The 17963-nt window shown below is 45.2% G+C and overlaps 1 protein-coding gene across 5 annotated transcripts in view; it reads left to right on the top strand.

Moving 5' to 3' along the window:
- rab27a (RAB27A, member RAS oncogene family) overlaps positions 1-17963 on the top strand; it is a 141660-nt gene that overhangs the window by 102549 nt on the left and 21148 nt on the right. For 4 of the 5 annotated variants that reach the window (XM_069910636.1, XM_069910639.1, XM_069910638.1 and 1 more), the window contains 3 exons: positions 7393-7565; positions 15508-15593; positions 17627-17730. In XM_069910636.1, the coding sequence (XP_069766737.1) occupies positions 7413-7565; positions 15508-15593; positions 17627-17730 (343 nt within the window). In that variant the 5' untranslated portion in view covers positions 7393-7412. Of the gene's footprint in view, positions 1-4553; positions 4717-7392; positions 7566-15507; positions 15594-17626; positions 17731-17963 lie in introns of those variants that run through there. The other variant, XM_069910641.1, reaches the window with a different exon arrangement.

The following is a 17963-nucleotide window of genomic DNA, read 5'->3' as shown; positions in this document are numbered from 1 at the left end:
TGAGGGAATTCTGCTGACTGGTGCACTCCAGGCTGCAGGAGTACATGGTGAGGGACACACTGAGGCTGGGTGCAGCCAACACGAGGGCACTGAGGGGAAAAAAACCACAGTCCAGTGTCCTCCCATTACCGGGCACTGAGGGGCTGAGACTATGGGGAAGTCCCTCAAACAGCAGAGGGGGGAGAAATGACAAGGGGCCATTAGTGGTAACACTGCTAGGTTGCAAAGGGAAGAATGGATGAATGTGGCACTAAGGATTCTAAAAGACGGCATGGTTTATTTACCTTTGGGCACGGTTCTATTGTTTTTTGGGAAAGACTGGATGAAGTGTCGATTAAATATAAACGCAAGCAAAAAAGATAAAAGTTCCCATGGAGAAGTTTTGAATATCAAGTGTCCTCTTGAAGAGGGTGGGCGATAGTGGAGGAGAACCATCATCATTGCCGTTAACCCTCGCTCTTCCATTTCTCCCAGGACATCAATCTGGAGATGGTTCTCTTCTCGTCCACCAGTGACTCACTGGGGTGGCAAGAACTGATCAATCAATATTTGTCTAAGTACTTCGCACTCCAGATAATGCTCTCAGCATGTAAATGAGATTTTATTAATGAGCAGGTCTGTGGGTCGAGGCAGATACTTCCTCAACGCAAGGTTGGTGGCATCGTGAGAGGGGAATTAAAGTTTTGGCTTGGTGTGGATTTGACGGAAGTTGGAGGTTATAAACGAGGCTGGGATTCGGGAAGATGTGAAGAAAGAGCAGACCTTGCCCCACAAGGTGAAAGCAAAATGACAGAACAAGCACCGACTTCTAGCTTCAGCATCGAGATCACGACCTTTGGATTATGCCTATTTTTGTTGTCGTTTTTTGATGTCCAAAAATGAGTCAGGAAACGTAGAGAATTCTTCGGAAAAGTTTAAGCCTTTATTTGCAAACAAAAGCCAAGACAAATCAAAGTCTGGACTCTGAAATGCCTGTTGCTATGAGACACGGCCCCTTTTTATACAGGTTTTCAGTGACTTGTCAATGTTCGACTTTGATTGATGTTTTGTACCAATGAGCTCATCCTGAGTCCGTTTCTCGGTCATGGTTCTCTTATCACATTTATCTTGTGCCACATTTATCTTCTTGTACCTGGCCTGTTTTAGAATAAATCGCTCACCACTATGGTTCCCCCACCTCATCCTGTCTAACTTCTCCTATCTGATCTCCTGTAACTCCCACGTATGACCTTGATGTTTTCTCTATGGACTCGTGCTTTAACGTTAGCAGTTTGGTGCATCCTTGGGGATAAAGATATTTTCCCTCTTTGTGTTTTAAAGTTAACAGGCTTTGGAGTCAGCAAATTCTACACATACGATAATCAGCCAATGTTTCTACATACTGTGGATCTTACTTAATTACATTAATATTTCCCATAAACATTGGAGTTGAAGTACATAGCACTGGATTAATGAATCGTACAGAGGTATATTTTCCATATTTTCTCCAACAATGGCTGAAGATCTTTTTAATTTTTTGGGATAAAGTATGGAACCTCCCCAGGCTCCGGCCAGCTGCCTTCTTCGCCGTCATCTTGATGCAGCCTGTGCCAGTACATCCGTGAGCCTGCCCAACAACACTGCCCCTGCCCAGTCCCCGTGCAGATCAGGAGTGGAATTAGGCCATTCGGCCCATTGAGTCACCCCCTCTATTCCATCACTGCCGATTTACTATTCTCTTCAACCCTATCCCCCTGCCATCTCCCCAGAACCCTTGATTCCCTTCCTGATCAAGAACCTATTTTAAATATATCCAGTGACTTGGCCCCTACAGCCGTCCACGGTATCGAACACTCCCCACTCCACAGATAAAGACATTCCTCCTCTGATCTGTTGTAAAGAACATTTTTTTTTATTCTGAAGTTGTGCTCTCAGGTCCCAGACTCCCCCCCCCCCCCCCCACACCACAGGAAACCCCCTCTCCACTTTCCACTCTTTCCAGGCCTTTCAAGTGTTTGATAGGTTTCAGTGAGAATCCCCCATTGAGCAAATCCCTGTCCATCACTCCAACCTCTTTGATGCTCCTTGTTTTCCATCTCCTGTTTCTGGCCCCATTCGATAGCCAGGGAACTGACCTTCGCTGTCTCCATACCCACCCTTCACCCTGCTAATTGAGATCCCGGCCACATACGCTGGGGATTGTCACCTTGTCGTGGTGGAGAAGCTTGTATGGTCCTGAGATCCAGAGAGTGATGCAGTCTTGAGCTCTGCTCTTGATCGGGCCACCCACGGTGACCTCAACGGTGCAACAAATGGATGAAGTTACTCAGAACTCAACAGCTGTGAAGGCAGATGAAGGCTGCAACAAATCCATCAGCTCCAATCGTCGTGGTTTTCCTGCCATTGGAGCGAGTTGGTTGATTTGTGAAGTATCGCGTGCTTCTTGGAGTGCAACATCAAGTCCACGTTAAACAAATACATGCACCGCCTGCGCTCTGTGGATCAATGGAACGAAGGCCTTCATCCTCAACCTCGAGGGACAGCCACGACAATGATGTTGGGAGGCAGCTCTGGACAAATTTGGACATTGAAAACAACATTTGCCTTAAGCCACCCAAGGGTGGATCTCAAACCGAGCATCGAGCGTCTCATCATCACATTACCCGTTTGAACCTTGGAATTTGGACTATTGTTTTAGAGGGATTCAGATTGCACCAATGCAGCAGATAATCCAAGTCATACGTAGAATAACAAAGGAACTCCATGAGAGTGGTGTCAGTGACCCTACTCCTCGATGGGGTCATAGAGAGATTTAACGCATTGCCCTTCATAAACCAAAGGATTGAGTACAGGAGTTGGGATGTACTGGTAAAGTTAAGACATTGGTGAGGCCACATTTGGAGAACTCTGCACAAAAATACTGGAGGAACTCAGCAGGTCTCTCTTGCAGTGTCTATAGGAGGTAGGATCGCGGGACCTAATCCAAAATTGGCTCCCATTCTGGCTGCATTTATTTATTCAGAAGTTTGGAGTTGCCAGCTAAATGGGGACTTATTCCACATCCTCAAAGAGGATCATTGACCACATTTCATCAACACCAAGTTGGAAAGATGGGATTCCCTTCCCTGATGCATGTCAGTGAATGCCTTTACAATGACAAATAGTTTCACAGCCATTGGGGCCATTTATTACCCTGAGAACCATAGAACCCTACAGCACAGAGACAGACCCTTTGGCCCATGGGCAACAGACTCATTTAAGCACTCTTAAGTTGCACATTAGTTATTACTGAATACGGTAACACCCCCAGTACCCGGCACCCAGAGGGATTGGTAGATGTCGTATAAGTGAATTTGCTGGTTGTTTGAGATTGCATGTTGCGTGATTGGCAAAGTGGTGGGAGGGATCAGAATTATAAACTTTTGTATATTTTTACCTATTTATTTCTCACGATTTGTTTTTTGCTGCCGGTTTTTGAATTCCGGATTTTCTTGTATTTGTTTTTTCTGCATCACGGTTTGTTTACATTTCTCTCTTTTGTACACATATCTTTTCTTGAGTTCAGTTTACCGTTACCGATATGTAGAAATTCTGCCTGGCCCGTGGGAAAAAGAATCTCAGGGTTGCTTGTGATATCCCGTTTGAACTCAGACAATAAATTTGAACTTTGAACAAATGCTGAGCTGAGCCCCGGGTAAGTTGCATGTTATTTTCAGTCAGTCTGCCCGAGTGTAGGCTCCCAGTTCAGAGTCACTGCTTCACTGTAGTAAATGAGGGAAGGAGGGGTCTGGAAGGGGTGGTGCAGAGTTTGCAGCTGATCTGCCAAGGAGCTGAGGGGATTTGTGGGTGTCAGGGGAGAGAGATCAGCTGTGCTGCCAGTGTAGGCAGAACCAAGTCTCCTTCACTCCCTGGTGATCTTCTTCAAGTTGTTGAAGTGGGAGAGGGAGCTGATGCTGAATTAGCTAAGGAGAACCATTACTTTAACCAGTTGTTGGAGAGAGTATTGTCGTGGTGCATTTGCACAGGTCACCGTACCACAGTGGAAGGAGGTGTTGGGATGGAGAGAGTGCAGAGGTGAGTCACCAGGACGTGGCCTGGGTTGGACAGCAGAGAGAGATGGGACAGGCTAGGCTTGTTTTAACTGGAGTGAAGGTGGTTGAGGGGCAACTTGATGGAGGTTTACAAAATAAGGAGAAGCACGGGTGTAGAAGGCAGGCAAGTGGCAGAATCAGATACTCTGTCTAAGAGGCCTTGAGGCAGGTGTTTGAGTTGAGGGGGAGAGATGGAATTGGTGGAAATGTGCAGGAAGGTTGATGTGGGTTGAAGGACCTGCTGGTACTGTACCATTTGGCCCTAACCCTCATGCAGCACCTCGTGAATAACATTTCAACCTCACCGAGTTGTATCTCAAGGCCAGAGCACACAGTAGAAAATGGAATGTGCTGGAAATCTGCAACAATTCAAGATTCCTTCATTTTGTGATGTAATATTACACAAAATTGCCTCTGCCTGCAGTAAGGCAAAGTGTCGCCAGTGCTTCTATTAATGGGAGAAAGAGAAGCAAAGAGAGTCCCTTCTGAGGCACTGAGTGTCCGTGGATTCACCTCCCGCACAGACTCCAGTTCGATTCATCAACAATCTGAGCTCCAGACACGATTGGGAAGCCATCAGCGCCCTCTCAAATCCCCGTTGTAGAAATTCACTTTTACCTTCAGCAGCAAAGATTTTAAAAACCAGGTGACCATATAACATCAGATAAATTAGACAAAAAAAGCATTTCTAGCAGAATGTGTACGAAATTTATTGAAGATTTAAATTTTAATGATACAGCACAGCGGAAGGCCCTTCTAGCCCATGAAACACGTACTGCCCAATGAACCTGCCAAACCCCTGTGTTTGGAAGGCTGGGAGGAAACCCATGCAGATGACAGGGTGAATGTAGACCCTCTTTCCAGACAGCGGCAAAGAGAGAGAAATGCAGACTTGAATTAACATCGCCAGTTCTGTAAGCTTGAACTTCAGTGTGAGTTGTGCAGGAAAACTCTGGCAGATTTTCCAGACGTTATTATACCCAACACACTTTTAATTCCCTGTTCAGATGCTGCTCAGTATTGTAAAACACATTTTTTTAAAGAAAAATGTAGACATGTAGTGCAATAACAAGCCAATTTGGCCCTACAGGTTCGGGCCACCAAATTGATACCTCATTAACCTGCACCCCCAGTACGTTCTGAAAGGATGGAAGGAAACAGGAGCCGCTAGGGAAAACCCACATGGATATGGGGAGAACGTGCAAACTCCTTACAGACAGCATGGGATTTGAACCCAGGTCCAATCCTGATCACTGCCACCATAAAAACCTTTGCACTAACCGCGACGCCATCCATACTATTCAACATCTTCCAAAATATCTGATGAATTTAAATAAAGTGCAAGATATAAGGCAACGATGAGTTGGAACGAGAGCGACAAATGTCACCGGCGCAAAGGCATCAGGTTCCCAAATGTCACAAGGACCCAGATTCCCAAATGTCACCAGGTGCCAAGGCATCAGGTACACAAACGTCACCGGGCGCCAAGGCATCAGGATCCCAAATGTCACCGGGCGCCAAGGTACCAGGTTCCCAAAAAATCAGGCGGTGGGTGATCAGTTTTTTCTGTTTGTTGGTATCCAGGAGTGAGTCCTGGGCACCGTAGAATTTGCTTGATCCTGCAGCCAGGTTTGCGCACCGTAGCATTTGTTGGTATCCTGGAGCCAGGCCTGGGTTGCTGAGCTGCCATCAGCTCTGTAGTTTTTCATACTTTCATCCTTCCAGCTGAGAGGCAGTGTTGTTTTCGGCTGATGTTGCCTTCAGTCAGTAATCAGTTCTGGTTCTGCTCCCTGCATGTTTCTCCTCTATTTCTGGGTCATCTGTTCCATTGATCTTGTGACAATAAGTGTGCTTGAAAGCTGCCCTGTCTGACCTGCCGCCCAGGGCTCCCCACGTGATACAGACGACAACTGTGTGCCCAGCAAAGTGAAAGGTGGGGATTTATCCCGCACTCCCAGAATAACAGAGGGAAAGGTGGGGATTTATCCCGCAATCCCAGTACAACAGAGGGAAAGATGGGGATTATCCTGCACTCCCAGTACAACAGAGGGAAAGGTGAGGATTTATCCCGCACTCCCAGAACAACAGAGGGAAAGGTGAGGATTTATCCCGTGCTCCCAGTACAGCAGAGAGAAAGGTGAGGATTTATCCTGCACTCCCAGTGCAACAAAGGGAAAGGTGGAGAGTTATCCCATGCTCCCAGTACAGCAGCGGGAAAGGTGGGGATTTATCCCACGCTCCCAAAATAACAGTGAGAAAGGTGGATTTATCCCGCATTCCCAGTACAACGGCGGGAAAGGCGGGGATTTATCCTGCGCTCCCAAAACAGCAGTGAGAAAGGTGGGGATTTATCCCATGCTCCCAGTAGAGCAGTGGGAAAGGCAGGGTTTATCCGGTGCTCCCAGTATAATTGCAGGAAAGGTGAGGTTTTATCACATACCCCCAATACAGCAGAGGTAGAAGCGGGGATTTATCCCACATTCCCAGTACAGCAGTGGGAAAGGCGGGGATTTATCCTGTGGTTCCAGTACAGCAGAGGGAAAGGCGGGGACTTATCCCGCGACCTAGTACAGCAGAGGAAAAGGTGGAGATTTATCCCACAGTCCTAGTACAGCAGTGGGAAAGGTGAGGATTTATCCCGCGCTCCCAGTACATCAGCGGGAAAGGTGTGGATTTATCCCACACTCCAGTACAGCAGAGGTAGAAGTGGGGATTTATCCCACATTCCCAGTACAGCAGAGGGAAAGGTGGGGATTAATCGCACACTCTTAGTACAGCCGTGGGAAGGGAGGGGTTTATCCCTCACTCTCGGTATAGCAGTGGGAAAGGCGGGAATATATCCCGTGTTTCCAATAAGGAAGAAGGAAAGGTGGGGATTTATCCCATACTCCCAATACAGCAGATGGAAAGGCGGGGATTTATCCCACACTCCTAGTACAGCAGAGGGAAAGGCAGGGATTTATCCCACACTCCTAGTACAGCAGTGGGAAAGGTGGGGATTTATCCTGCGCTTCCAGTACAGCAGTGGGAAAGGCGGGGATTTATCCCATGCTGCCAGTTCATCAGAGGGAAAGGTGGGGATTTATCCTGTGTTTCTAATAAGGAAGAGGGAAAGGTGGGGGTTCACTGTTGATGAGACCTCTCTTTGGTGAGACCCCAACATTACCACTTGTACGGGGCTTTTTTAAATTCATTCTTTTGCCTTCCTGGTCCCCTGCTGTGTCTGTTGTGACTGACATTCTCTGACCTGACCAGGGCGTGTTCTCGTGGTGACCTTGTTGGATTTGCGCACCATTTGAACCTTTTCCCTTCTGTCTTGCAGACACACACCGAGCCCTCACCATGTCTGACGGAGACTATGATTATCTAATCAAATTCCTCGCACTAGGAGATTCGGGAGTGGGGAAAACCAGCTTTCTCTATCAGTACACAGATGCCAAGTTCAACTCAAAGTTCATCACCACAGTTGGTATTGACTTCAGAGAAAAGAGAGTGGTAAGTGTATCTGATTACTCTTTCCAAACTGGTTCTTCTGTGGTGACTATAAAACAGGCCTGAAACATCAGTGATATATCTTTACCTTCTCTGGGCTCTGCGAGACCGCTGAGTTCCTCCAACATCTCTGTTTTTCAACTATTGATCATGACCTTCCAGACTTTTAATGTGTATTATCTGGACGATCCTGCCATTACAGTTTGTATCCATGTAAGTAATTCTAATTTTGTTTTTTTCCCCAGTCAGGACATGTTGGGGTGTCAGGAATTTCCAACTCTTACCTGAGATTATATTTTTAATCCAGGTTCTGTTTCTGCTCCATTTTGCCAATTCCACATGATTCGTGACTTTTCAGAATCTGAATTTATGGTCATGAAATTCATTGTTCTGCAGCACAATCACCTTTATGTAAAACTGCCTGACTAAATAAATAAAAATACTGCACAAAGGGCAAGTCCGGCAATGTCTTTGGTTTGTTGATCATTCAGGGATCTGATGGCAGAGGGGAAGAAGCTGTCCTTGTGCCGCTGAGTGTTTGTCTCTAGGCTCCTGTACTTTTTCCCCGATGGTAGCAGAGTGATGAGGGCCTAGCCTGGGTGGTGGGTGTCTTTGAGGATAGAAGGTGCTTTCTTAAAACACCTGTGCATGTAGATAAAGGAAGTGAAGTAGACCATTCGGCCCAATGAGTCTGCTCCGCAAAACCACCCTGGGCTAATCTGTTCTCACATCTAGTTCCAATTTCTGGCCTTTTCCCTGTGTCCCTTGATGCCCTGACCAATTAGATATCTATCAATGTCTTCCTTAAACCCCCACTGATTGGGCCTCTACAGCTGTATGTGGCAATGAATTCCACAAATCCATGACCCTTTGGCTAGAGAAATTTATCTGTTTTAAATGGGTACCTTCTCATTCTAAGACTACACTCTCTTGTCCTGGATTCACCCACCAAGGGAAACATCTTACTCACTTCTAATCTGTCCAATCCTTTCAGCCTTCGAAATGTCTCTATGAGATCCCCTCTCATTCTTCTATACCCCAATCAATACAGTACAAGATCCAATAAACTTTCCTCATATGTTAACCCTTGTATTCCAGGAATCATCCTGATAAATCTTCTTTGTACTCTCTCCAACATTATTACATCCCTTCTAAGATAAGGGGTCCAAAACTGCACACAGTTCTCCAAATGAGGTCTCACCACTGGCCCCATAGAGCCTCAACACCTCTTTACTCTTATACACTATTCCTCTTGAAATGAACACCAACATAGGATTCACTTTCTTCACTACCGATCCAAACTGTTGGTTATCCTTTAGGTTATCCTGCATGAGGGCCCCCAAGTCCCTTTGCACTTCTGAATGTTGAATTTTCTCCCCATCCAAATAATAATCTTTCTGTTTATTTCCTCTTCCAAAATGTACAACTGTACATTTCTCAACATTGTATCTCATTTACCCACTCTCCTGAACTGTCCAAGTCTTTCTGCAACCTTTCGGTTTTTTCAACACTTCCTACTCCACCACCTATTGCGGTGTCATCTGCAAACTTTGCCACAAAACCATTCAATCCATAATCTAAGTCATCAATATACATTGTTAAAAGAAACGGCCCCAACACTGACCCCTGCGGAACACCACTAGTAACCGGCAACCATCCAGAACAGTATCCTTTTATTCCCACCTTTACTTTCTGCCTATTAGCCAATGCTCCATCCAATCTAATATCTTTCCTTTAATTCCATGAGCTCTCATTTTATTTAGGAACCTCTTATGTGGAACCTCATCGAAGGCCTTTTGAAAATCCAAATACACCTTTGTCCATCCTACTTGAGATTTCCTCAAAACATTTCAATAGTTTGGTCAGGCAGGACCTTCCCTTCATGAACCCATGCCATGCACCTTGAGGTATTTCATAACCTCGTCATTGAGGATCAACTCCAATAACTTTCCAACTACCAACTTTGGACTAATAGGGCTATAATTTCCTTCCTTTCTTAAACAGTGGAACTACATTCCCGACCTTCCAATCCTCCAGAACTGTGCCAGAGTCTATTTATTTATGGAAAATAATTTCTAATGCCTCCACAATCTCCAAAGCCACCTCCTTCAGAACCATGGGTAAGCCTCATTTGGTCCGGGAAACTTATCTATCCTTAGTCCATTCAGGTTACTAAGCACTATTTCTCTAGTAATCCTAACTGTACTTAATTCTATTCCCTGAGACCTCAGGTATATAGCTATTGTTTTCCTCAGTGAAGGCTGATGCAATTGGTTTAATCACCGCACTTCAAAATTCTCCAGCATCATTCTTAATCGGTCCTAGATCTACCCGTGTCTCTCTTTTACTCTTCATATATTTAAAAAACTCTATCCTTTTGTCTGTTATTTCATAATTCATCTTTTCTTTTCTAATTACTTTCTTTCTCTCTTTCTGTAATTTTTTTAAACATTTCCCAGTCCTTTGTTTTCCTACTAATTTTTGCTTCCTTGTCTGCCCTCCCTTTTGCTTTTATTTTAGCGACCTCTCTTGTTAGCCACATTTGTGCCATTTTTCCATTCATAACTTTTTTCTTGGAATATATCTATCCTGCACTTTCTTTATTTCATGTAGAAATATCACCCAATTCTGCTCTGCCATCCCTCCATCTAGTTTAATTTTCCAGTCAACTTGGGCCAGATTCTCTCTCATATCTCTGTAATTTCCTTTGTTCCATTGAAATATTGACACATCCGATAAAAGTTTTTCCTTTTCAAATTTGAAACTGAACTCAATCATATTATGATCACTACTTCCTATGGGTTCCTTCACCTTCAATTCCTCAATTACCTCAGGTTCATTACACATCACCCAATCCAAAAATGTCGATCCCCTGGTGGTCTTATTGACAAGCTGCTCCAAAAAGCCATCCTGTAGGCATTCTACAAACTCCCTCTCCTGGGATCCAGAACTTTCCTGACTTTCCCAATCCCCTTTCATGTTAAAATCCCCCATAATAATTTTGACATTTTCCTTTTGACCTGCTTTTCTATTTCCAGCTGTAACTTGTATCCACTTCCTGGCTGCTGTTTGGGGGCCTATATATAACTGCTAATGGGGTTCCTTTACCCTTGCTATTTCTTAACTCAACCCATAAAGATTCTACCCCATCTGACCCTATGTCCCTTCTTCCTGATGATTTAATATTATTGGTTACTATCAGGACTACACCACCCCCTACTGACCTGCCTATCTTGACAGTGAGAGAAGGGGTTTGGGAGGGGTGTAGAGACATGAGGGGAGGAGGTTGGGGGTGTAGAGACAGTGAGAGGAGGGGGTTGGGGGTAGAAAGTGAGAGGAGGGGGGTTGGGGGGTAGAGACAGTGAGAGGAGGGGGTTGGGGGTGTGTACATTTAATCCTCTGTGTGACCTGTATTTCTCCATCACCGTGTTTTAATTTTCTACCCATCGGGATGTTTCGGGGAGTGGAACCAGCCTGGACTATTTCAGATTCTCAGTCATATTGTCTTACTGATATCATTAATGAAGTTCTGCTCCGAAATCTGCTGTGAATTTTGAAGTGCGGTGATTAAACCAATTGACTGCTTGTAGCTTAATAATTTCATGCTGTCAAGCAGCTAATTATTTGGATAGCTCTTTATTGTTGGCTTCGAGCCTCTGAGCCCTCTGCACATTCTTTGTCGAGTTACTCCCCACCTTCAAACTATTGCTGCTGCTTCTCATTTCGGATCTGCCAGTCTTCTCCATTGCTGCAGGAGCCCTTGAGCCAAAAAGATGAGTTTCTGGAGGGTCCCAGTGGGTTAGGTAGTGTCTATGCCGAGAAGTGTTCCGGGTCGAGTCCCTCGACCACGTCTGGCAGATCCCAGCGACAGTCGCCTTGTGTGTGTCTCTGTCTCGGTGAAGCAGAGGCCGTGACCTGCTGTACCAGTGAGTGATGTGCGATCGGCTTCACCGAGAAGGCACGGAGCAGAACACAGCACTGCGTTCAGCCGTTGTGGCTTTCCCGCAAAATGGATCGCGCAGTGTGAATCAGAAGCCTCTTTGTAGGATTAAGATCCAAAAGGCGTTCCCTTTAGTGCCCAAATTCTCTTCAGTCAACTTTTCAAGTCCTCAACCATTTGCCTTTTTATCAAAATGAATTTCCAAGGTGAGAGGGGTAGAGGTGGGACTAACTGATGCAGGCCGTGAATTATGGATGGCAGCTTTGTTTGATGGGGTTTGACAACGTTTAATGTCACACACATCGTACAACACATGCACTAACATTCTTACGCTGCAGATGAACAGGGATTTAAAAAAAAAAACTATTGTGGTAAACTGAATTGATTGAGAAAAGATCCCCGGTGCATCTCATGTTACCAAATGTTCGCTGACAGGGTAGCCCCGACCCTGTGTCCCCATGGGAGGTTCAAGAGCCTGATGGCTGTTGGAAGGAAACTGTTCCTGAACCTGGAGGTGCTGGTCTTCGGATCTCTGTACCTTCTGCCCACAGGGAGCATTGAGAAGAGGTTGTGACCAGAGTGATGGGGGGCCCTTTATGATGCTGGCTGGCTTCTCGAGGCAGTGCCTCACATCGATATTGCCTGACCTACAGGACAGATGGATTGGGATTATCCCAAGGGCAGTCCTGTTTTCATCAGTGCTCATCTCTCCATCAGATGTCTACTCCTCAGCTCCTCTCACCCTCTCCTATCGAGTTTGACCACCTCTGACAGTTCAATTCCATCAGTCTTCACCCTTGCCTTCATTCTGAAAACCAGAATCATGTAATCCACTTCTCAAACAACTTGTAACTCCTGGCAAAAATACCAATGGCAAGGACAGTTTGTGGAGAGGTTTAGAATCCGAATAGTGACCTGTTCAGACTGTGTGACAAAAAAAGAATGAAGTATTCATTAGTTGTTCCCAAGTACAGTTGGCATAGTGGTTGCCAAACCACTATTACAGCTCCAGCGACCCGGGTTCGAATCTGGCGCCATCTGTAAGGAGTTTGTACATTCTCCCCGTGCCCTCCCTGGGTTTCCACCGGGCGCTCCGATTTCTCCCCCCCCCCCCCATATTCCAAAGAAGGCCGGGGTTAGTAGGTTAATTTGTCACATTTGGGCTGCGTCAGCTTGTGGGCTGGAAGGGCCTGTTACGGTGCTGTGCCTCTAAATTAATTTAAAACTGAAATGGAATCACTTCACCTCTGCTCTTGGAGTTTGTACTTCCAACAGATTGGAATCTTATGGCCAACTCGGACTTTGACTTAAACCAGAGGTAACCAGAGCAAACGTGGAAGTAACCAACAGTAACCAGGGCAAATGTGCAAGTAACCAGCAGTAACCAGGGCAAAGGTGTAAGTAACCAGGGCAAACATGCAAGTAACTAGCAGTAATTAGGACAAACGTGCAAGAAACGGGGGGCGTGGCAAGATGGCGTAGGGAGCGGACGTGCCTTCCCGGTCTCCCCCAGGCAGTTATATAAATACCCGTTTTAAGAATATTTCTTTTCTGTTAAAAGTCTTTGTTTTGTTTATCAATTGTTTTTAGTTTAAAATGGCAACAAAGATTAAGGAAAATAGAGTTCAAATACAGAACAAAACTACACTCTCCGACTTTGGAAGAAACTCGGCCTACTTGCCCAGACAGAACCACGGAGTCAAGGCTGGAATCTTCTTAAGAATGGAGCTCATTAATTGGACTGTCGGATAAGCTGGTCTTGGACACCCCTCTGAAAGATGGTGATGAATATTGATTTGAAATGTTTTATGAAGATAAATTGCAGTAATTGGCATTGGTTGCCCGTGAGTTTTAAAAATCCAGATAACATTAAAGTTTATTAGTGATTTTTTTTGGATGGAATATCGGAAGGATGAACTTATTATCTATAAATACAGAACAAAATTACATTCTTTGATTTTGGAAGAAATTTGACCTATTTGCTCAGACAGAGCTGGTGCTGGAATTTTCTCAAGAACAGAACTTATTAAAGTTGATTTCGGACTCCTTTTTCGGATGGCGACGAATGTTGATTTGAAATATTTGAAATATTTTCTGAAGATAAACATATATATGGAACTTCTTGACCTGCAATAAGGTTTGTCAGTGATTTTTTTTTGGATGGAATATTGGAAGAGTGAATTTATTATCTGTGAGTATGCATACATTGCAAACAGATTTTAATAGTTTTGAAAAGGTTTTTTTTTAAAACTAAACAACAAGATCAGTTTAATATTGAGAAAATTGGAAAAAACAGAAACTTTATTAAATTTGGAAACTCAGTAGAAAGAAACTATGAACAAGATTGATGATTTATAAAATTAAAGTTGAAGGAGCAATGTCCAAGAAGAGTTAAAAATTTTGAATAAGTTTTTCTTGAAAATAAACAATAATTTCAACTTAACATTGAGAAGATTGACAAAGTGGAAAATTTGATATTAAATTGGGAAACATAGAAGAAAGAACTTATGAATAACATTGATGCTTTAGAAGATCAAGACCGAAGGAATTATGTTCAAGAAAATTTTAAAAGATTTGAAAAAACTTTTTTTGAAAGTAAGCTACAAATTCAACTTGAGACTGAGAAGAATGGAAAATTCGGTGTTGAACTGGGATGTTCAGAGGTGTTTTAATTCAGTGGATGAAATTCAGGAAGACTTGAAAAAAAAATTTTTTAAAAAAGCTTTTATTGATTGTAAACAATGTTTAACTCAGTGTTGGGAGGGTGGAAAGGGTGCAAAATTTAATATCAAGTTTGGATTTTCAAAAAAGAGAGTTTATGAATAAGATTGGTTAAATTGATGGACCGGGGTTTTATGGATATAAGAAATGATGATTTTTCGGTTTATACGTGTATTTTGTCTGCCTGGGGGGTGGGGGGGGGAGTGGTACTTCTGCTCCCGAAAGTCATATGCCACTTGTGGTTTATACCACACCCATTTGGGTTTTTGGGAATTAACCACCACAAGGTGGTTTCCTAAGGGGTTAGGGGAGGTGGGGGGTGGTGAAAATTTGAAAATTATTTAGTATCTATTATGTAATATTATACTAAGTCAATTTGAAATGAATGTATGGAGATACTATAAATAAATTTTAAAAAAAACAACGTGCAAGAAACCAGCAGTAACCAGGGAAAACGGGGAAGTAACCAGGGCAAATGTGCAAGTAACCAGCGGTAACCAGGTAAACGTGCAAGAAACCAGCAGTAACCAGAGAAAATGTGCAAGAAACTAGGGCAAACATGCAAGTAAACAGCAGTAACCAAGACAAATGTGCAAGTAACCAGCAGTAACCAGGGCAAACGTGCAAGTAACCAGCGGTAACCAGGGCAAACGTGCAGGTCTTTCACCCTGTCCTGTGAGCATTTGGTTCAGGAGCACTTTGACCTAACTGCCCGGTTCCAGAGAGAGTGAATGTGCCCCGATGCTGCTGACAGATCGCTTCCATTTGGCATAAACATGAGATTCGGCAGCTTTCGGTCCAAACAGACTTCTGGTAAACTGAGGAATAGCTGATGCAGCTGAGTGAAAGCTATTTAAGGCAGAGATTGACAGGTTCTTGATTAGCCAGGGGATCAAATGTCATGGGGAGAAGGCCAGGCAGTAGGGCTGAGTGGGGAAATGACTAGCTCATGATTAAATGGCGAGGCAGACTTGATGGGATGAATGGCCAATTTCTGCTCCCATGTCCTATGGAACGGTAGAACATTTAATTGCAGTTGATCCATGGGGAATTGGTGTGACTTTTGTTTGCCAGCGCTACCTCTGAGAATTGGGACTGTCCTGGTTACCAGAACTACCAGGGGAGAGCCTGTTTTGGTGAACGGGTGTGAAGAGTTTTTTAAACGGCCCCAGGCAGGATGGAGTTGTGGGAATGGGGTTGCTGTAAGCCTGCCGTGCTAGGATGCTTATTGACTCTGCTCTGACCAGCCGGGTGTTAGTGATAATGTCTGTGTTCTCCCTGCAGTTCTACAAGCCCAATGGTCCGGACAGCAGTGCAGGAAGGGGGCAGAGGATTCACCTCCAGCTCTGGGACACTGCTGGCCAGGAGCGGTGAGTCTGTCGCTTCCCTTGGGGTCCAAGGTGGCCTGGGGGTGAGATGTGACGTCCAACACAGTCTGGATGCAGTGGCCGAGATCAATCCCCGTCCACTATAGATGGTTACATGGTTCCCCCGGACACATTTACCCTGGACATGTTCTCCCCTCCCCCCACCATCACATCAGCTCAGAGTTTGGTACTGACCTTGGGTGCCGTCTGTGTGGAGTTGGCATGTTCTCCCCGTGACTGCATGGGATTCACCCGTGTGCTCCGGTTCCCACCCCCATCGCACAGATGTGCATGTTGGGGAGTGATTTGCCCACTGTATATTCCTTCTGTGAGGCTGGGTGGGATCTGGAGGGAGTCTTTGGGAATGTGGGGAGAATCACAAGAAAATGAGAATAATGTGGGATTAGTGTGAATGGTTGGCACTGGCTCGATGGGCTGAATGTGGCCCTGAGGGTTAACCCACATCCTCTGCTGTTTGAGGGGCTTCTCCTTCAGTTCCAGCCCCAGTAGTGAAAGGACTCGAGATCAGCTTTCTCACTGGGAGCCTACAGCCCTGCTGGGGGCCACGGCACATTTAAGCCTAGTTTTCACCTTGTGTAACAAATATTTTTAATATTTTGATATAGTCGGTGGGAGAGAGATACAGAAGAAACCAAAACTCGACTGCTTCACAGGGAAGGGGGGCCCCTAAACGTCGAGCGGATTCTAAGGGTGCCTTAGCCTAAGGTGCCTTGGTTAGCATGGCGGTTAGCGCAACACCTTTACAGCGCCAGTGGTCGTGACCGGGGTTCGAATCCTGCGCTGTCTGTAAGGAGTTTGTCCGTTCTCACAGTGTCTGCGTGGGATCCCCCCCCCCCCCCACCATTTGAAAGGTATGGGGGGTGTAGGTCAACTGGGTATAATTGGGCGGCACAGACTTGTGGGCCAAAAGGGCCTGTTACTGTTAATTTAAAATGTAAAGGTTGAGAATGGCTGCTCTAGACTATGGCCATTCCCCTCAGCGTCATCACGTGGGCTGCGCCCAGCCTCTGTGCATCCTTCAGCACGTACTCCTGCAGCCTGGGACAGGCCAGTCGGTAGTGTTCCCCATCCCTCCTGGGGAACCCATTGCTTGTCCTCATTAACAGCACCTCGTGGAGCCTGCCCATCCCCACAGTACATTCATTCATCACACTCCTGTGGTCTTGTTCAGATTTAGGAAACATCAGGGTGATCGAATCCTCTCTGCAGCAATGATTCTGTATTCATGAGCACGAACACACAAGGGGAAGTGACATTTGTGCAGATACAAGAAGACATTTCCATAGTATTAAAATGCAAAATGGCATCATATCATAATCCATTTAATATTTGCAATACATTTTTTAAATTGAGCGAGATATTTCCTGAAAACTATTTTTCCCTATTGTACACCTGCTGATGAACTCTCGATGGAAACTTCTCCAAATGCCTCGAACATATATCAAAGTCATGTGGAGCTATGGTCACACAACATGGAAACAGGCCACTCGGCCCAGCCTGCTTTTGCTGACCAAAATGCCCCACCCACACTGGTCCCACCTGCCTGTACTCAGCCCTTATCCCTCCAAACCCATCCTATCCATGCAGATGATCACAGATAAAACTCCGCTGAAACAAGGAGTCTGACAAATTTTATTTGCCGTGGTCAGGTTGCTGCAGGAGTTTCCCACTCTCACTTGGAATTGTAGTTTGCATTTATCACTTCCCTTGATTCTCGTCTGCTTCTCCTGTTTGGGTGTGGAAATTATGCAGAGGTTTTGACTGAAGTCTTGATTCATTGTAGATGAGGAGATGATCCCTCACATTAAAAACTGTAGTCTTTGACCCCTAGCCACTTGAGTTTAGACAGTTTACCCTGTCCCTGACCATGGCCTCTCAGCCAGAGGTAGGAAAGTCACCCCCTGGGAGAGGAACAATGAGAGGGGGATGGGGATGGAAGGGGAGCAAGGAAAGGATCTCCAGAGCCTTGTTGGCCCCCTGTGAGCTCCGAATGTGATCGCATTTTCCTCCTGCAGATTTCGGAGCCTGACAACTGCTTTCTTCAGAGATGCCATGGGGTTCCTCTTGCTGTTTGATTTGACAAATGAGCAAAGCTTCCTCAACGTCAGAAACTGGATAAGTAAGTCCAGCCAAGGAATCGTGTGTGTGTGTGTGGGGGGGTGCGGAGGATGCGGTTGAGATGTGCATTGATGCTTGGGTTTCTCTGCAAGATCAGATCTGACTGCCTTTGCTTCTGATGTCATTGTGACTACATTCACACAAAGACTGGGGTAAAAGTCTCTCCACCTGCTTGACCATTGAACTCCATGGGAAGGCAAGATTCGAACCGTGCACTAGTCAGTGTCAAGGAGA

The sequence above is a fragment of the Narcine bancroftii genome, chromosome 14 (genome assembly GCF_036971445.1).
Source record: "Narcine bancroftii isolate sNarBan1 chromosome 14, sNarBan1.hap1, whole genome shotgun sequence".
Lineage (NCBI taxonomy): Eukaryota > Metazoa > Chordata > Chondrichthyes > Torpediniformes > Narcinidae > Narcine > Narcine bancroftii.
This window is presented reverse-complemented; position numbering and strand designations above follow the sequence as displayed.